Raw genomic sequence first — 19,300 nt, 5'->3', positions numbered from 1 at the left:
GAGGGACCACGAAGAGGCTGGAGTGGGGATTTTTGGTCGGTTGCTAGAGGCCGGCATGTCTGTGCACTTCGAGAACGTACGTTCAGTCTGTCTTGAAGCTTGCTGCAAAGAATGAGGTGATTTCTTGGATATATTACTTGCGTTGCTAGCGACTAAGATGTAAATGTTTGAGATGCAGGTATACCTTCTGCCGTCCGTTAGAGGCTTTGTCTTTCAAAATATAAGAGGACATTATAGACATCAGATTATAGTGTATTCAAGGTTAGCTAAAATGCCCAAAACTACAAATGCGTACAAGAACCCCTAACATCGTTCAATGCGGTCGAAATTTGTGTCGATGTTACTGTCTCAAAGGGAGTCGTAGTCTAGCACCCAGGTGGAGAACTCTTGGTAACTGAAGAACGGGCTGCCCCCTTCACCTCACTTACTTAGAAATCGAAACCTCCCGTCTTTTATTATGGTGACGCCAGGACAATAAGAGCGACTAAAATCAGAACTATTAAGAAAAACAGCTACCAGACTTATAACCATATCTAACAATCGCTGAATCGTCTTCTACCACCTAACACCCATCCTCAATCAACTTTTGGTTTTAACAAAGACACCATACCTAGGCAATCATGCTGGAAGCAAGTAACATCGAGCCAATTATGGGTGCCCGCAAGGCATATTTCGAAGGTACTTCACCCTGCTATCGTATGACGCTCTTGGCTAACTCTCACAGATCTCCGAAAGAATCATATCCCTCAATTCATATTTCGCACTTGGAGCAGCAAAAGCGGTGGAGGGCCAGAACACGCATCTAACAGTGTCAAGGAGATCATCCCGCACGGCTTCATGAAGCAAACCTCTGGAAGCGGGTTCTACGAAAAGCCAGAAAACGAGCTTCGAGCGATGGTGCGAGACCATTTCCACACCGAATCCATTTTCACCTCCGATTTCAGCTCATGGACCGGATCACTTCACCTAGCTCTTTGCTATGCTGAATCTATAGACGAAGAACACGATCCCCACGTCGCTATCATGGACAAACATGGACTAGATGAGATGTCTTCGTCTGGCATGTTCCGCACCTGTACAACCCCGCCGCACTCCATGAGTACTTGGCACATGGACCGATCAGAGGCATTGGATACAAGGCCGTATCGTACAAGACCCTGATGTCAGCTGGTCTGGCACAGATACTTCCCGAGCTATTGGAGAATGACCTCACTGACTGGGGCATGAGCTTACGCGACCAGATGTTCAACGGGCCCTCAATTCTGTTTCCAATGGACAACATTGAGCAATCTGACGAGATGAAGCAGGTACGAGCAATCGCATACCTTCACGGCCATCTTTACGTTCCATTAGCGACTAGTTCGATATGTCCTCGGCCCCGATCTTGGTTACGCTCGCGAGCTGAGGGCAAGGCTACATTAGACAAGATCGCGAATCTGTTTGCGAACACGAAGCCGTTGTACTGACTGCGTCTCTCATGAGTGCGATGAGCTTTCCTGACGTACGACAGTGGACCAAGCTCCTCCGAGCTACCTGTGAACGCGCGGATCATTGAGTAGAAAGGCTTCGAGAACGAAGATGAGTTCGAGGGTAGGGGGCTACGGAGATGGGGGCTGAGCACGTGGGCTTCTTGATAGGAAATGCTGGGTGCTACAAGGATAGATCAATATTATTGCATACAATGGTTAAAGTCAATGTCGACTCTTCGGTCCTTTCTCGTATCTCAAGATATCGCATTATGCTCTCATGTCCTCTTTAGGCTGATACACGGATGCGTGTACTGCATGCCTGGGCAGATTATTGAACAATTCGGCGTGATATCTTGAACGATGAGCAGTGTATGTAGGTTTTGGTATGATGAGATTAGCATGCACCTAGATATGCTGCTCACTGGCTAATACATGTAAAGACGAGACTTTGTCAGTGTTAGAGAGACATTTCATCGAGATCGATAGGGGCGGTCGGATAGTTGAGAATAGCACTACGTCAATGCATGGAGGTGTCTAGGACTATTACCATAGTTTTCATACATAAAAATTCATCTTCATGCATGCATTCACAGCTAAGCGACACTATAGCGGAAGCTAGTTTGCTCTCCTTCTGAATCAACAATCTGATGGAGGCGTAGAACTCACACACAATGCGAGCCGCGGCTTGTAGCTGGAACTGCCGTCGTGATTGCTGTCACAAGCAATATTGATTCGCAGCCTCAAAGTTTCTTCGTGAATGATTAGAAGAACTGCGTGACGCCACTAAGAGCTACGGCTAAACTGGTGTGCATCGAGACTTGGGCAGCAAGAGAAGGCCCAGGGTAAATAAGTGACTTTGCGCTCTAGATGTATACTTAATAAAGAATCGATATCACATCTCTGAAACAAATCTATAGCGCCAATGTAGAAGTCGCACTACCCCGTGGTGTCGGCAGGACACGTGCGGGCAATGTACCCGCCCAAAACGTTTACTCATCAACAAACGTCAAGTAATGTCCTAATGCTGTCATGCATAGTTGCGAGTGGTGACATATCAAACTCGTGTGGTTCGGGTCATGCACACAGCCTCCTTTTCCAACGACGCCGGAGATGCGGTCGAAGAGATCACCACCTAGAGATCGAAAAAGGAAGCAAGAAAGATGGCTCTGGACTTGAAAGTAGAGCACCACACCCTCAGCCGGCGATGCTCGCCTGAACGCATGCGCCTCAGCTCCATTGTTGCAGCATCTATACGCAGCTACGATCGTTTACCTAACAGCTCTCCTTATTTTGTACCGAGGCGTTGCGCGGAGGCATCTCCGCAAGGCTTGGCCAGATTCGCGTGCCCAGAGAGCCACAGAAGCAACTCTTGATCTGCACTGCAGAGCCAACGGTACGGGAGAAGCAAAAAAGAGCGACAGATGTCGCTCTTGAGAACCTTGTAAAGCATCGCGCAACTCCGCATTACATGCTGTCAGTACGCTGTCGGCCGGGGGGTGGCGACGTGGGTTGGTGGTGGGTTCTGCTTGAACGAGACGCACGAATAACGTGCGCCGGAGCAACGAGCGTTACTGCTCAGCCCGGTGTTTACGCTTTTGCGGCGTGCAACAGGATGCACAGTTACATTGCGAATTTTCAGTTCTGATGTACCGCGATAGGCGAGGTTTCCGGACCCGGTGACAGTGACGGCGGGGGACGTTGCGCTGAGATCTCCCCTAGATGAAGGGCATGGTCTCGATCGCGTATATTCGTATAGAGGTCTGACGTCATTTCTCACAAGACTGTTGGTGCTGTTCGTCATTTGTGGTTGCAGACAGCCTCTCTCTCTGAACATCTAGGATACGATGTCGACCCTGCACAGTAAAGGAGAGCCGATAGTAAGGTTCCTCATCTACAACGATTGTCGTTGTTCGAGATGTTTGAAATGTAGCGGGGGTGTACCTTGTGACCAGGAGAGGTAGGTCCTGCCAGGTCTGGCTGAAAATTAAGGTTGGCATTAGAGCACCTAGTGATCCGTTTCGACACATCTGACGTACCAAGTTGTGAGAAAATGCCCCGAAACGGATCCCTTCGGAACCCTGCGCTAACTACACCATTTCCCGCTATCACATCATTCCGCGAAGGTGTTCCGAACAAGCCACGTGTTAGCGTTGAAGCCACTGCAGGTAATTTGGTTGCGAAACGGACACGGCACCGACCATCCTTACATCCCGAGCCAGTGCTTTGAGGCTGGTCAGGTCTGGGATGGAGAGACGACGGTGCCCTGCGCACGACTTACACTCAAATTGCGGCCATCATGCACCAAAAAATATCGTAGCGACATCTGATGCACCCCTGGAGCTTGTAGTTAGACGATGACAAGCGTAGAGCTCACCGGCCGGTGACAGTGGAGACAGAGTCCCAGACGAGGGATGCAGGTGCGCTGTCAGGCAAGTCCAAATGCAGTAGGCCATCGTCGTTAGTTTGCGCTGACCTGCTCGTAGATTTCCCGCGTAAAACAGGTTCGCAAAACTCGTAGCGAAAATTTGCTCGGTGCTTGATCTTCGGATACGCGATGGAGGAACTGCAGAAGGGATGCCTGGCGAGATTGTGGCTGTGTCTACGGTCTACCGAGTTGTCAACAACGACTTCTGTGGGGCGTTCTCAAGGAAACAGACGATCAGGATCAGCACCGACTGCGGCTGAAGGTAACCGAAGGCCGGATCGGCGTTAGACTCTTGTTCCCGTGCCAAGAGATCTTGATTGTCCCGGATTCTCTTTCGCATGCTGATCCGTGGATATGACCACGAGCGATGTTCTCCGACCCGATTGCGCTTGGCAGTATTAGCTGACGGGAAGTAGATGATCCATCTAGACGGGAGCTGTCAGGATGTCAATCAGTGATGTCGAAAAGAGTGTGTACCTCGTCGCATTTCTGGGGTATTGCACGACAGCATCATTCAACGCTGCAATCAGGGCAAGTTGTAGCGGCCGCATCGCCTACCCTGGCAGTCCGAAATATTGATTGCGCAGTGTGAGTGCCAGCAGATGTGTGCGAAAGGCAGGAAAAGCCGATCACAGCTTGGAAAGAAGGGTCGAAGGTGGCTGAGCCGACGATCTGCGGCTCGCGCAGCTTAGTCACGTACAGGAACCAATCCCAATTGGCAATCGTCAGCCGCGGAGGTCACAGCGGAGGTCACTATTCGACTGAAAGCGAGCTTGCGCTTAGCGCGTACGAGACAGTGGGATATTGTCCGCTTAACATAAGGAAGTGACAAATTTACAGGGGATGTACCTGAATTACCATGGTCGCGAGTCTGCATGACAATGCGAATGCGAGCAAATGCGACGTCCTAAGCAGTCAAAAGCAATAGCCTTCCATGCAAGGAGCGTGGCTTTAGAGTTGTTCAAACATCACCCATAGACTACACGGCAACATTTCCGCTGAGAGCTTTATTCGCTTGTCGCGTGCGGAAGTTGATGTTGATTCTAGTGATGTACCTAGTGCACGTTGGAGCGAGATTATAGGGCTCGATCGACAAGAGATCTCTGATCCAGGTCCGTGGGTCTCCGATAGTATCTTCGACTAGTAGGCCAGGAATGTGGGATCTTGATGACGCCCCAAACTGTAGCCGTTCTGGTTAGCATCATGCTGTTGAGTCTCGGACAGATGAAGGCGACACACACTAAGCATTAGCGGAGCGATACCGATTCGCTGAGTCGCCCAAAGTGTATTGAGATCATGACAGCCATAGCAGCGTGCAGCAGGCCAGTACATGGCGAGATGGTGTCAGGTAAAACAACGCACTTGTCTCCTGATAGCATAGTGAAGGCTATCACGATGCAAGTGCGCCATCTAGAAGGATGTCTGACACTCTCCAGATCGACCATTATTGGCTTCAAGGCGTCCAGCTTCCACATAGCTGACAGCTTGACTTGAAGTGATTGCTGTCTATCGTTTCATCTTGTTAGCGCAAATCTAGGATACTGCAATGATCTCAAGCTATGGAAAATGGGGAAATATTATGCTTGGACCCCTTACATAACCTATAGCAACGTCATTCCCTGGACAAAAACACACCATACACCATAGCGACGCTAGAAGTGTGACGATTGGGCCAGGGGATCTCTCCATATCTGAAGCCGGAATGCGCTTGGTTTCAACAAGTACGATCCTGATCGAGAACTGCCAGCAGTGCATATAGTGCACAGTTTGCCTGAAGACATTTTACCCTATAAGTACAAGTGCGCACCACCGAATAAAGAATCCCATATATCTGATAAATGAACCTAAAGTGATTGTTGAAGATAAAAGATCAGTTCACTGGGCGTGATACTGGTATACCGGAACGAAGAGTGGGGCATGAGACGCATGCACGCCACCCTGTGTTGTGGAACTGTTTTGTGCAGACCCCTCTTTCTGAATCAAGTCTTTTGCATGACTTACAGCCCGCTACGGACGGTCAGTACATTGATTGCAAGTACAATATTCATTGGTATGGTGATGGAAGTTCCGTGGTTGTGAACACGGATATGTATCTATAGCGAGAGGCGAGCCTGGTACAGGTGCCACGGATGCCACCCGCACACTTGTTAGTTATCGTCATGCTACTGTGCTCCAATCTCTTTCTTCCGATGGGGTTGTTTAGACCAAATCAAACCGGTTGCTTGTCAACTGCCGATCGAGCGGTGAGCATGATGATAGCTAGGCGACGTAGTAGGTCAACATTATTAATGAGTACAAGATGTCGAGTGTTGCATCTCTCGGAAGCATTGACACCGGTCTCGGAGGCCGCGAAGCAGGTCTTGTCGTCTTCCAAATCCAAAAAGCCTCAACATAACTTTGAATATGGAGCGCCGGGCAAACCCTAGCATGCGGTTGTAGTGTAAACTTCTCGATTGGTAATCTCGGTTGTTGAAGACGCAAATTTTGAGGTACAGCGTGTGTGGAGTATTTGGAAACCAGGTTCGAGGTCTGTCCGCGCATCAGATGGCGCTCGTGGCTTCCGTCTGGTGCAACGGCGCCAGTCACGGCAGCTGCATTTCATCAAGACAGAACCGCGACTTGGACTGCAAGGGCTTCCCCGCCCTAGATGATCGCCAGCAGGGGGCGGCGGCGCCATCTCCACACAAGGAGCAAAGACAGTTGTCAATGTAAGGCATATTTGATATGACTGATGATCCAGATCGGAAGGCGCCCTGTACTAGCTATTAGTATAGAAGCGGTGCTGCACTGCAGCAGTTTGACAGCCCCCTGGGCCATAGCACAGAGACGGTGGGCGACACGACAACGAACGGCAGCCGCCTGAAGCAGAGTTGACGGACTGTCAGGCGGTCAACTGCTGCCGTGTGACGATGGCTTGTGGCGATGGAAGCGCAGCGGAGCTTGTACGAGCGTCCCTGGCCACCACTCTAGGGGGGTCAAAGACGACACGAGCCCGAGCAGGAGGTTTACCCTCATGCCGGGATGGTGAGTGCGGACAGCGGCAAAGATGGTGGGAGCAGGCACGAGCCGACAAGCGGTCAAGACGGACGACGCAGGTGTGCAAGCAGTTCACAAGGTTGGTATCTCGTCCGTGTGGCGCCGAAGCATAATGGCAATGCTGCAGTTCGGCACGGCTGCCGAACCCAATGACGACGCAGCAAAGGCAAGATTAGAGCCTTGCGGGCGGCGACGTCAATTTGGAAGCGCGAAACACAACGCGAGAGGGTTGGGATGGTGGGGCGCGACAAAGTTTCGTAGATTTCGATAGACGCAGTTAGGGTAGCGCAGAGTTTGCCGTGGTGTCGCGTCGAGTTGCAAGACGGCGAGTGCAAACAGCGACAGCGTGGAGAAGGTCTCAGACGACGGCAGCGACCCGGCACGCGAGACGGCGGATGTTGAATGTCGAGGGCTGGCGTCCAGGCGCAGGTGCGAGGTCTGATCGGCCGGCTAGCGGGAAGCGATCAGCGAATCGGGCAGGCGCGACCCCGAGAGCGGGAAGGTGCGAGTCATCCCTGTGCCAATCATGGCGGTGCAGACAAGGTCGCACCTCTTCCTAAGATGCCACCATCAGAGGTCTGCATGAGCCTGACATCTGTCATCCGCCCGCACTGCGAGGGGCTCTCTACCATGACATCCAGCTATCACGGCGACGGCTGCGTGCGTGAGAGGACTCCTGGCAGACAGCACGCCGACTCCAGACGGCACACAGGACTGGTTTCGCGGACACTGCTGCTGCACTACTCGCCAACTGATTCAGGGTCTGCAGGCGATGGCTCCCCAATTAGTCGTGCCTGGCACATGGTGGAAAATCGAACGCCGTGCATCATCTCCCGCTCTCCTACGTCGTCGCTCTAGCTGCTATTCCTGTCCCACCGGACGAACGCCTCTTTCTCCCTTCCCAAAGCTCGTTGCTGCAGCACTAGCTGCTTCTGTACCCCGTCACGACACCAAGACTTCCCGCTCCTGGATGCTGGAAAAGCTCCGTTGCACAAGTGCCCACCAAGGTCAGCCACCGACCTGGTTCTGTCCTGCGGCAGCTGTCTGCCGGGTATCGTACCTTGTGCTGGGTGACATACACGCCGGCAGCGTGGCTCTAGGGTGCACCGCGGCCCTCATAACATCGGATTACACTCCGCTCTCGACAGAGGTGCAACCCGCGTCCATGTCCTGGAGGCTTCTGCGCTGCACCTACCCCACTTGCCCTAGATGCTGTGCTGCTTCTGTCGATTCAGATATCTCCGGCAAAAGCAACCATAAGGGTACCGTGCCACCGGTGCCCGGGACAGTTCAAGTCAGGTCCAGCAGCAAGGAGAGTTAGTAGCGTGTGCTGGATACTAGCCTCGAAGCAATTACCGCTATGGTTTGTCGCTGGTGGGCGCAAGGCGTGAGAATGGAGTAGGCGGTAGCGACCTATGGCGAGGCTGGTGTCGATGAACTACTGCTTGTGGTTGCTGGCCAACCGCGAGGCGCCAGACCACAACCACAGCGTCGGCCAATACTTGGCCACAGGCGGCTACCGTCGCGATGGCATGTTGTGAGGTTGCTGCGGCATCCAGTGTGTGGGAGGGCAGATGAGGTAATCGACGGGCAGGGTGCGACAAAATGGGCGAGAGGCATTTGGCACCCCTGCGCCTGCCTGCGGCGAGTCAGAAGTAGCGAGATCTGCGACGATGCGAGCAGTGGAGACACCGGCCGACGCTCAATGGCGTCTGCAGCAGATGGCGCGACTCCAGCGCCGACGGGCTCGTGCCTCGAAATCTGCGGCGTAGACTGAGCGTCTCTTGTTTCCTGCGCTCGGCCTGTGTCCGGCCAGAGCCTGCATTGTCACGCTCGGAGAATATAGACCAAACTTTAACCCTCACCTGTCAAGTCCACAGACGTGGTGCTAAACACGCTTGTGTGTCCTTCATTGGCCCCAACTGGCATCACCCCTGACGCGCTCTCTGGTGCTGCAAGATCGCAGGGCATGCTTGATGTACGGCCCGTTGCAGTCCCTCCTAGCCTAGAAACGCCTCCTTCGCTCACGGTGCTCCTGCTTCTTAAACGCCTCGGACCCGTCATCACGACCCCCAACTATCTTCTTGCGAATCGCTGAGTGCTTGCGCCAGCTCCCTTGTCACTACTCATCCTCGACTCCCACCCTACGACTAATCCCTCGCACGCCCTCACCACTCATATATCTGCGATATAGAATCCGTGGTTCGGTAGTCCTGCATCGGACCCTTGGTTGCCCCTTCGAGTTAATTGTTACATCACTACCATAATACCTGGGTGAGTAATGCCGCCCAATTGCCTATCGTCCTATGGGACCCCGCTCGTGGGTGATGGCATTCAACGGTGCCAGCCAAAGAGCGGTACCAAGCTGTCAGTACTTTGGGAGAGCAAGACAGTCCGCCCACTCATCATGGAGACGTTGATACACAAGTGATTATCTGCTAACGTGTGCATGCTAGAGTATTTAAGCAGTGTTGCCGTTGCACACATGGAATATCTTACTCTCCAAGATATTCCGCACCGTCACTGTGAACCGCTGCACTCGCGCAAGATGACTTCTGCACATCCTGCCGAACGGCCGCTGGCTAACATGGTCGCTGCGGTAAGTCAAGAACCAGAGTCTCCTTCCTCTTTATACAAACCCACTCCCATCCCTCCGCGATTCCTCGAGCCCGCGTTGCATGATCCTTTCCAAGTTCACGGACAGGAGAGTGCAACTTTGAGGGCAAGAGCGTCCGAAACCTTCGCCTGCCCCCGTGCACCTGCCCAGTACTATGGCCATCCCCACTTTGCGGACGCACTTAGCGAGAACGCCCGTTCACTCGCCTTCCCGCGCTCATATTCTTTGCCCACACGCCGCCGATCGCTTTCACCAGAGCCGAGAATGCTGCCCGACTCGCGCCTGCCTACGACTACTCCGGACGCAGTCGAAGGCGACGAACTACGACCTTCGAGCACCACTCTGACAGAATCACAGAACCACCACATGCGCAGCTCGCCACCCATTCAGCCTGGAGAGCAAAACTTTCCTGGCAAACTTCCTTCCTTTTCTGAGGTACGTCTCCTTCCAGCCTATCTATGCACCCCCAGACGATTAACTTTGCTAGTTTCTCCACACTACGCGGACTACCACACCCCCGCGGACGCCTCAGCGTCGAAATGACTCTGCTGAAAGCTCTCCCCACGTGCAACCTCAGTTTGAAGATGTATCTTGGTCAGACAGTAAGAGAAGGCGCGTCGACACTCTCGGCGATATCTACGAGCCGCCTGTGCAGGGCCGTCGGATGAGCAATGCCATAGACCCTGCCCTTTCTGGCTACTCGCCCCGCATCGCCCAGCAGCATGCAGTGCAGCCCGTAGGATCTGGCATGCTTCAACGTCCAAGTCACTCATACGCGGCACCCCAACAGCAGCCAATGCCTGTCAACCCGCACATGCGACATCAGTCATCACCAGTACCCCAAGGCCACATGTCTTACGCGCCACCATCTCTCCAGCAACCTATCGGGCAGAGCCCTTTCCAGCAGCCCATGGTTCAGCAAAGTGCCATGTACGAGCCACGACACAGCTACTATCACGAGCCCCAAGCTGCTGTCTACGGTGGCTACGAGCGACCGAATGACTCCTTCTTCACTCGGCCTGGCTACCCAAGTTACGACTCACAGTATGGCGACATTCGCTTCCAGCAGCACGTAGGCCTTGATCACAACGCATTCAACAGGAAGCGCCGAGGGAACCTGCCCAAAGAAGCTACCAACTTGCTGAAAGATTGGTTCGCCGCCAACCGAACATCGCCTTATCCCACGGAAGACCAGAAGATGGAGCTCTGCAACCGGACTGGATTGAGTCTCAATCAGGTATGTGATTTGTCCTAGCAACAACGTCCATTTGAAATCCCCACTACATCTGCCATTCCTGTCCTTCAGTGTCACTTCTTCTAGACCACAGCGTGCTGGTCGGTCCTTTTCCTACCCACACAAATTTCTTCTAGCATCCACACGACTTTACATCTGTGTACCAAACAATGTACTGACATCCACTAGGTATCCAACTGGTTTATCAACGCTCGTCGTCGTGCTCCACAAAAGGAACAGCGAGAGCGTGAAGCCAATGGCCCAGAGGCATAGTGTCTCATCCAAACGGGGCCCGCCCAAGAAAAGCGCGACCAACTACTAGGCGCTGGGACGCATCGGAATCTTCCATTCAACCTTCATCATGACGAGTTTAATCGCGCACATCATTCACTCCCTTCGGCTTTCGGCATTCTGGTGGAGCCAGAAGCATCTGGATACTTTCGTTTCTTGGGCAGCCTGTATCATCGCAGCCTTCCTGCGGGCATTTTCGGATGTTGCGACCTTGACCAGGCGCATGGATGATCTGGCAATTTTCTTTCAGTCGAATACCCTGGGACCCAAAACGGAGTATACATCAGCGTTTTGGGAAATGGAGTTAGGGCGCATATTGCGCTAAAGACCGCAGCATACTGGAACTGCTACAGCGTTGTTTTCCATAGGCCTCGGCCTCGAAGATTCTTTCCTACATAGCCTAATCACAATGCGATCTTCTCACCAAAACCTCTTTGATACTCATGAACACTGTCCTAACCCGCTTCGTGCGAAATGCACAAAGCCTTTGCAACCACTGAAAGAGACTTTACAGGCAGTATCATGGTGAAACCCGGAGAGCGCTACACCTGTAGGCCGCCGGTCTCCAGACTATTGACTGCCTAGTGCAGTCTCCAAACATCCCCATTGCGAATGGCCAGATTTGGTCTCACGGCCCACACAAAGCCGAATGCGGAAGTTTAAACGGACATCCCCCTGGTGTCCGCGGGCACCAATCTAGCGCCTACGCTTCAAACGCCATCGACAGTTCCGGTGTTTCAAACCCCCAGAGTTAAAACATGACACACAACGGTGGTGCTTGAGAGGCAACACCAGCCGTTTGGCAGAGGGCTCGTGCTCCCGGGAAGTAACGACCCCGGCAACATGTATGAACAAGTCGAGCCGTGACATGTTTCGTGATATCGAATCCCAACACATCAAAACCCCACCGACCTCAATCGGCCGACTCCTCCAGACGTGAAGGGTCAAACAGGCTGGGGCGCCACCAACGCTAACTTCACTCGCACTTCACTTGGCCTAAGAAGTTGATAGCCAGCCTTTCAGCCGGAAAGACTCCACATAGTCCGGTGAGTGAAGTCGTATTAGACCCTTGTTATGATCCTCTTCTGGGATTGACCCCTCACTACTTGAAAGCGGGAAACACTGCACATCATTGGGGGATCGGAGCCAGGGTTTGCCCTGCCAGTCTCGCTCCACTATCTCTCCCGGAAACCAAGCACCATGACCAAAGTCACTGCTGACAGGGATACCATGGAGCGGCCCGGACTGTAAGGGATCACACCTGTCGGCATTCAGAGCAAGTTTAAAGGTGTGACACCGGAACAGCCGTCGCGCACTTTATTGACAGTGACATTCACCTTTCGATCGATAGGGGGCTTCAGTGGCGAGTGGAGAAGAACTCAAAGTTCAGCTGACTCTTCACTTTATCCAGCTGCTCGCGTGAACTACCCAACTTGTCAACACCTCATTACGGATTGGGCGGCCTGACGCACGTTCATGGCAAACACGGAAGGACCAGGCCCAAGCTCTCGCCTTTTCAGACGCAGACGTATAGTCTGCGGGAAAGCTGTCTCCATTTATAGTACCATGGTAGGCTGAAACGTTCCTGGAGGAAATCACGATCACCGTTGTCCGGAAACCGGCAGCCTCACAGGCGGCGCATGGGGCACCAGGCAAACATGAAAGCTGTCATTGTTTCAGCTGCCAAAGACGTAGTACGAAACGTCACTTTTCAGGTACCCGGTCACTGAGCTGACAGTCGTGTTACATTGATGAGATGAGGATGAGCATCTCCATGTCGTTGCGCAGATCTCGATGCGAAGCGAAGCGCGAGATAGTTTCCCGGGGTCGACTGTGACGGATGAAATGAGGATCTTCATCCTTCGTATCACCCACGGTCGACGTCGCGGCAAGTCCCGAGCTATACCGTAGTGGATCATAGCTGCAGGTTTACCGTTTGACTCGAGATACTGGCGGTACTGCAGCCTAGCTGAATGTAGTACACCCACGAATAGCCTGTGCGGCTAGGACCACGTAGACAACACTCCCACCAGCAATACTAATACGAGCAACATGGCCATATAGACAACGAGCTAATAGCAATGACTGCAACTGTCAGTCACTCTCTCAGTTGGACCGGTTGAAGAGCGCTCTGGCAAAATAAGCGTTACAGCCACATGATGTCTTCCAACCTTCCACGTGCATGGAGAAAATCACCGACCACCTCACCACAGCCTCTAGCAGCTGACGCGTACATGCTCACATCCTAACTTTGTAGCTTCTCGTCTGCAGCTCCGCAGGATTCTGCAGGATGCAAACTTTTCTCCCCAACAACCCGGAAAGTAACGACTCATCATCTCGAACTGATCAACAGCACTGCGCGGCCCCTGTGATCTCAGCGATCACGCAGTCGCAAACAAGGATCATAGGGCAGCGGCATCGGGCACTGGAAGCAAGAGTTTGGTTCGCGAACTTCGATTACCCGCGTCGGAAACTTGTTTTCATCGACTGCGGGATCGGCGGGGGACGGTGTTGGTTGCGTACCAGATTTCCTTTTTGGCCTATCATGGGGATGGTGGGTGGAGTGGGGTGGTTAATTGGGTGGAGGGTGGGATGGGCCACGTGGAGTGTTTTCGTGCGATGGAAGTGTGTGCGACGTGAGGTTAACGTCGTCGGAGCTTTTTGCTGTTAGTAAGGCTTGCTTTTGTCGGCGTTTCGACGTGGGGTTTAGGAGGGATGACGAACCTGAATAGTGACCGTGATAAGGGATGGAAATCACCTCTTGACAGTTTGGCTTGTGTCACTCAGTCCAATGTGCAGTAGTGTTTGCGAATGATTGTGGCATTTCCTCCACTGAGTCATTATGTACAACCTACGAGTAACAACATATATGGGTATCACATCCTAAGAGGAACAATATGAAAACGCCCGAGTCGCTTACCGAAAAAGAAACAATGCAAATCGAACGTCTCGCCAACGTCATCTCCTTGATCTCCTACTCTCATCAAGAATAGCAAGACTGGCTCCTGGATTCTTCTTCTCATACATCTTCGCCATGTCGTACACCACCTCACCCCATTCAAATTCTCCGCGATGGCTTTTCCGTTTGCATGGAGATTGGCGGAACGGCAATAGCCACTCTATTATGTTCGTGCCCATGGTATCTTTCCAGCCCTGCAGGAGGGTTGTATACCAGGGGTGTTCCAAAGGCTTAGTCTGCATAACGACGTAGGATCGGTTCGGGAGGCGGGTGACGGTAGTGAGAATAGGCCAGTCCTCCTTGTCGAGTTCCTTCTCTTCTGCCACGTCTCTGCTAGACTTCTTCTTTTGATGTTTACTGGATGACGTCGTTGGTGTCGCAGTAAGTGGAGCAGCGGTATCGGGGTTCGGGGAGGGGTTCGATATGAGGAAGGCGATGTTGTGGATCCCGCCGCGCTGGATGCCTTCGACCGAGGTGAAGTTGATCATCAGATTCCAGCCTGTCATACAGGTCATTGTGAAGGTGAAGATGCTGAAGAGCACAGCTGTCGCGAGTGCGCCGATCCATGTCCCTGGCCTTGAGTCCATCTACGATGTGTTAGCCTGCTGCAGCATGCGCTGGGTCGGTTTCAAACGCACCTTTGAGTTCCTTTCCGCGAAGAAAATGGCCACCACAATCCAAGTGAACGTGGTGTATAGCGACGCATACGCTACAAACTGCATAAAGAATTTATGCGTAGTCTCTGCTATGATTCCACCAGCCCATGGACAGTAATGATCCATCTTCTTCACACAGCGCCCCAGTTCCTTGCAATGATGTGCCCTATCCGGCTTCCAATTGTGGCACCTCTCACACCAAAGTGGCACTCCCTGGTAATCGCAGATGTATGCATCATATTGATCGAACCCGAAGCCTTTCGTACTCGCATCTGCCTTGTCCACCGAAGGGTTACCCAGAGGTATGAGATCTGGCTTCGACCAGACCAGTTGTAATAGGCGCAGCCATGCTACCATGAGGAGGAGGAGGAGGATAGCGTAGACGACTATGAGTGCGATTCCGGTGGAACGTCGCGGCCGAATGCCGAAATCTCGTTGGAGGTCCTCAGGAGGGTTTATGAGGTACTGGACGCATATTAAGTAGACTACGACGTATGTCTCATAGCCCAGGGCGCCGAACTCTAGAAGGGGTAGAATGACAGAGGTGGCCTGCCCTATCTTCTGTTCCATCGCGGTGGTATCTGTCGCGCCAGGCTTCTGGGAGCCGATAACTGACGGGGGTGCCATCGCGTGGCTATACGAAATTCTCGGGTGCGACTGGAGGAAGAAGAAAGAACAAATTGAGATAGTCGGCGTCGCACGCGGAGACGAGTGGTCGACGAAGCCTTTGAGAAGGCCTGACGTTCCCGTTGTTGCACGACAGCGGCGTGAAGCCGCCCGGCGCGCAGCCAAGATGGTTCGCGCACGTGTTTGCCCCGCTAGTCCGAAGCCGGTTAGCAAGAGACGTCATCATCATCGACAGACCCGAGGAAGAGAAGACAACGCGTTGTCACAACCATCGTGAATAATTGCTGAACTTCCGCGTACAGTATGCCTCTTCTCCATGAACACTTCTCCACGACCGCCGGCGACGCGTAATGCGCGTCTCGGCCAATCGGCAGAATTTTGGCATCCGCCGACGTCGCACGAAGAGAAAGATCGGCACAACACCACCAACGACTCTCGTCACATACCGAATTGAGCATCAACGCTATCTCAATGCTTTCGCCGGCTGGCAATGATGCTATTGCCAATGCGAGATTCTATGGTCTTGCTTTTTCAGAAGATCAAAGCCAAGGAGTCTGCTTACGCGTTAAAAGCCAGCGTGCATCGACCTTGCATGACCCGCAGAAAGACCCCGCACGAGCTTTCTCAGCCTTCCCTGACCTTCATATTCTACCGTACTTCTCACATGAGACCATTCAGGCAAGAGCAGGATCAAGCCTAGTTACATTGGGCCTACAGCGTCTATATCCACCATTGACTGCTCTTGGACTTGTATCATGGGTGCAACTTATGGACTGACCTAGACCCATTGGAACTCACCGGCCATGCGAGGCTACAAATGAGCTGGATTACAGCCTTGTAGAGCCTCATCTACCGCGCTTCATTCGCCTTTTGACACGCTGGCAGCCGCCTTTTTGGCCCCGATAAGGACCAGCGATTGCTGTTTGCAGCGAGACATCATCTACAATGTGTGGATCTGGAGGTCAAAGATTCTTGACAGGTGCGACGTCGAGCTGATATCTATGCGGCTCTTCCATACGAGGCTCGGACTTGTGTAGTTATAAGCATGCTGCGCCCTGCATGGGATGGTGAAAGATCCATCGACCCTCCCGCGGCTCGCCGATGTTAGCAATTTAGCAGGGCTGGCCACTCCTGGTCCGATGGATAGCCTTGTGTTTATCAGGCAGATTCCGCAGAGAGCCTTGGGGTTACCGCAAGTGGAAAACGCTGAGATCTAGCCCATGTAAGTATGTCTGCACTCTTCTCCAGAACCCGTTGATCGAAAGGTTTCAGGCATATTATCCGAATTCTCAGCACCCTTTTGGCACGGTCTCGTTTCGTCTGCTATGACATGTGGCCAGCGGCCTCGATTTAGCCATGGCCGACCGTCGGTGAGGAGGCTACCTCTAGGACCGGTAAACCCACGAACTACCAGCACTGCCCCTCGGCGTACGCGGAAAGATACTCGGTGTATGCCCTGGCCCACAAAGCACGAGGTCAGCTCTTAAGGCACCATTATGGACGTGCCGACGGGTCATCAGCCACACTAGTCGTTGACTGCTGAAGAGGGCAGGCCGCATACCAGGCCCGAAGAATACAGGCACTGGATCCGGCAACTACATCTACACCGGCAGAAATAGATCACACATACGACTACTTCGATTGACTATGACCTCTACGAATACACATGAACGCCGTAATATGGTATGGCCTGCTCAACCTCCCAACGGCCTGCAAGTGACACAGATGGTGCCCAAATTTACGCAGCTATATTTGCCCCTAGTCTCGGGAATCGCCTGCCTAGTCGAGCCAAGGAGGTGCCATGTCCATGTAGCATCGGCTGCGCCTACACCTGAGGCAAACGGTAGCTTCGTCACGGAAGACCTGTGCTTCACGAGGGGGTAACTCAACGCCGACCAGTTTTGTCCGATCGCAGCAATCTTCATTCAGGCAGAGCTATGTATGTCCTATCAAACATCATACCCACACTCCTCGTCTATTCCCTTGAAAGTGGGCACCATTCAAGGTTCGTCATTGATTCAGCACGTGCTGGTCATGAGTGCTCGTTGGTTAGTTCGGCCAATGCACATGGTCACGGGGAGAATTCGAACGCCTCCTGGTCTGTGCAAGCAGTAGGCGTTCGATCTTTCCCCTAGCCGGCATCAAGGCTGTCAGTACCCGCAATCGCTCTGAATAGAACTGGTGGCGCTAGTGTGCGTTTCAAGAGAAACAAGCGCTGGTGGCCAGTTCTTTGGCTGGTCGTTCCCTCGGATTCCAGCTCTTGCATACGCTCATCCGGTGGCGGCATACCACAAGAGTAGTCCAAGCAGGCGTTCAGTCGGGCCCACAGTCGCTCATCTGCTCATGATGAGAGAAATTACACAAAGTTTCAAATCTCGTTCCGCCAGCTCGCGCCATATCAGCCCTGCCAAAATTGGAGAGGCATACCAGATGGATGATGTAACGCAACAGCTTCGGCCGCTACTGTCCTACATCGATAGGCGCCGTTGGGCCCATCTATCTGGATACCGGACGGTGAAGCAAGTCACCCTATACGTTCTCGCCTGAACCAGCATGCTTCCCCATTGTCTTTCGATGGCCTATCGATACGTTCTTGGAACTGAGCTTAATTGTCACGCCCTGATGTTATTCATCGCACATCCCCAGGCCACATACCGACTGCCAATAATGTTCTAAGAACGTTGGCTTAATACCTGAGGACTCTCATGGCAATGTAATTGACATCACGAGCGAAGTTGCGCATAGAGCATCGCCATCCATAGTGGCTGATGCATCATACATCCTGGAAGGTCCTTCATTATCCCCCACCTCACGATTGGTGTTGCTTCATTGTATCCCCTTGAGGCCTGTATGCCTCACATCGGAATATGCTTGAGCACAGATAGGGTGGCGGCCGATGTCTCAAAGGACTATCGGTGCGGTGCGCAGCGCCTCCGGAGGAGGATGGCGAAGCAGCAGCATAGCTTTGGTCTCGCAGCTGTTTAAAGGCACATGAACGCCTTCTCAACGCTTCAACCACAACTCACTCAAGCTCTCAATCACTACCGTTCTATACCACACTAGCAAATCTTTGTTTCTCACCAAATCACTACCCTATAAACATCACAATGGTCAATCCTCTTCCCGCTGGCGATCTCGATAGTCATGATGTTCACATCGCTTCCACATCCAGCCATTGCCTTCACTCAAAGCGCAACCACCGTGGCATCACTACGTCTTTAGCGAACGAAAACATTGTTCACTCTGTGTTGCATCCTGGGGGAACTGCACTTCCCATCGGTACCCTATTCGGCCAAGATCACGCAGCACCTTCCAACAGCATCTCAGACACCAACACGCACTACAATTATGGTTCCGCTCCTGCAGACGGAGAGCAAGTTTGGTACTGCTCGGCATGTGGCGATGGACCTATCAGTATCTGGCAGAACGTCTGCGTAGTCTGTTCCCATCAAAAGTGCGGCTCTTGCATCTTCGAAGAAACCTAAATGTGGCCTCGCACTCGTACATCCTCGTCTTTCTTCATCGCGTACGCCATACACTATCAACGACAATACTGTCACGAACGGTCACTTTTACTGCCACTCCTGCTCGAATCTATGCGGCACCCTCTTCTCCTGGACTTTCTTTCTTTGGATTGTTTATTGTAATCTCTCGTTACTTTCTACCTTATCCACTTGTTCAATCACAATACCACATTTGTAGATTTGTTGGACATTTGGAGCATTTCGGCAAAGCATTGTTTACATGGCGCTGTCCAGTTTTGCAACATCGTCATGTGGTCTGCCACGAGCATGGCGCGTACCACCCGGCACACTCGTTTTACGGATCTTGGTTTTGGAGTTTACTTGGATTTACAGTTCGTTACTCAATAGAATTCTCATCATCATTGCTTGCTTCACTCTCATACCAACCTTGCCACTTTCCTATCATGGCCGCATGCATCTTCCTGCAACAACGTTGGAGCGATGTGCCTCCATCGCTAGAAA

The 19,300-nt window shown here is 52.5% G+C and overlaps 4 protein-coding genes across 4 annotated transcripts; 3 read left to right on the top strand and 1 right to left on the bottom strand.

Moving 5' to 3' along the window:
- Nucleotides 1-620: 620 nt before the first annotated feature.
- On the top strand, nucleotides 621-1,559 carry BKA58DRAFT_442897 (uncharacterized protein; the record flags this gene model as incomplete). The annotated part of the gene is made up of 4 exons (XM_046173940.1): nucleotides 621-678; nucleotides 725-1,075; nucleotides 1,126-1,459; nucleotides 1,511-1,559. 4 exons carry the CDS (start codon nucleotides 621-623, stop codon nucleotides 1,557-1,559), a joined length of 792 nt encoding a protein of 263 aa, XP_046021769.1.
- A 5,928-nt stretch (nucleotides 1,560-7,487) lies between these two features.
- On the top strand, nucleotides 7,488-8,297 carry BKA58DRAFT_233647 (uncharacterized protein). The gene has a single exon (XM_046166537.1). The coding sequence runs from the start codon at nucleotides 7,703-7,705 to the stop codon at nucleotides 8,249-8,251; it is 549 nt and encodes a 182-aa protein (XP_046021768.1). The 5' UTR covers nucleotides 7,488-7,702; the 3' UTR covers nucleotides 8,252-8,297.
- A 1,181-nt stretch (nucleotides 8,298-9,478) lies between these two features.
- On the top strand, nucleotides 9,479-11,323 carry BKA58DRAFT_462268 (uncharacterized protein; the record flags this gene model as incomplete). Its single annotated transcript, XM_046174842.1, has 3 exons — nucleotides 9,479-9,982; nucleotides 10,035-10,784; nucleotides 10,971-11,323. 3 exons carry the CDS (start codon nucleotides 9,479-9,481, stop codon nucleotides 11,052-11,054), a joined length of 1,338 nt encoding a protein of 445 aa, XP_046021767.1. The 3' UTR covers nucleotides 11,055-11,323.
- A 2,707-nt stretch (nucleotides 11,324-14,030) lies between these two features.
- On the bottom strand, nucleotides 14,031-15,664 carry BKA58DRAFT_462266 (palmitoyltransferase PFA5; the record flags this gene model as incomplete). Its single annotated transcript, XM_046174841.1, has 2 exons — nucleotides 14,670-15,664; nucleotides 14,031-14,618 (listed from the first exon to the last, which is right to left on the bottom strand). The coding sequence occupies exons 1-2, from the start codon at nucleotides 15,312-15,314 to the stop codon at nucleotides 14,031-14,033; spliced, it is 1,233 nt and encodes a 410-aa protein (XP_046021766.1). The 5' UTR covers nucleotides 15,315-15,664.
- Nucleotides 15,665-19,300: the final 3,636 nt, after the last annotated feature.

This window comes from Alternaria rosae (genome assembly GCF_020736505.1).
Source record: "Alternaria rosae strain MPI-PUGE-AT-0040 chromosome Unknown BKA58scaffold_9, whole genome shotgun sequence".
NCBI lineage: Eukaryota > Fungi > Ascomycota > Dothideomycetes > Pleosporales > Pleosporaceae > Alternaria > Alternaria rosae.
Note: the sequence above shows the minus strand (reverse complement) of the source record. Positions and strands in the feature narration are given on the sequence as shown.

Bases quoted from the DNA above. Each gene is read 5' to 3' on its own strand.
- BKA58DRAFT_233647 (XM_046166537.1), top strand. From the start codon at position 7,703: ATGGCTCCCCAATTAGTCGTGCCTGGCACATGGTGGAAAATCGAACGC.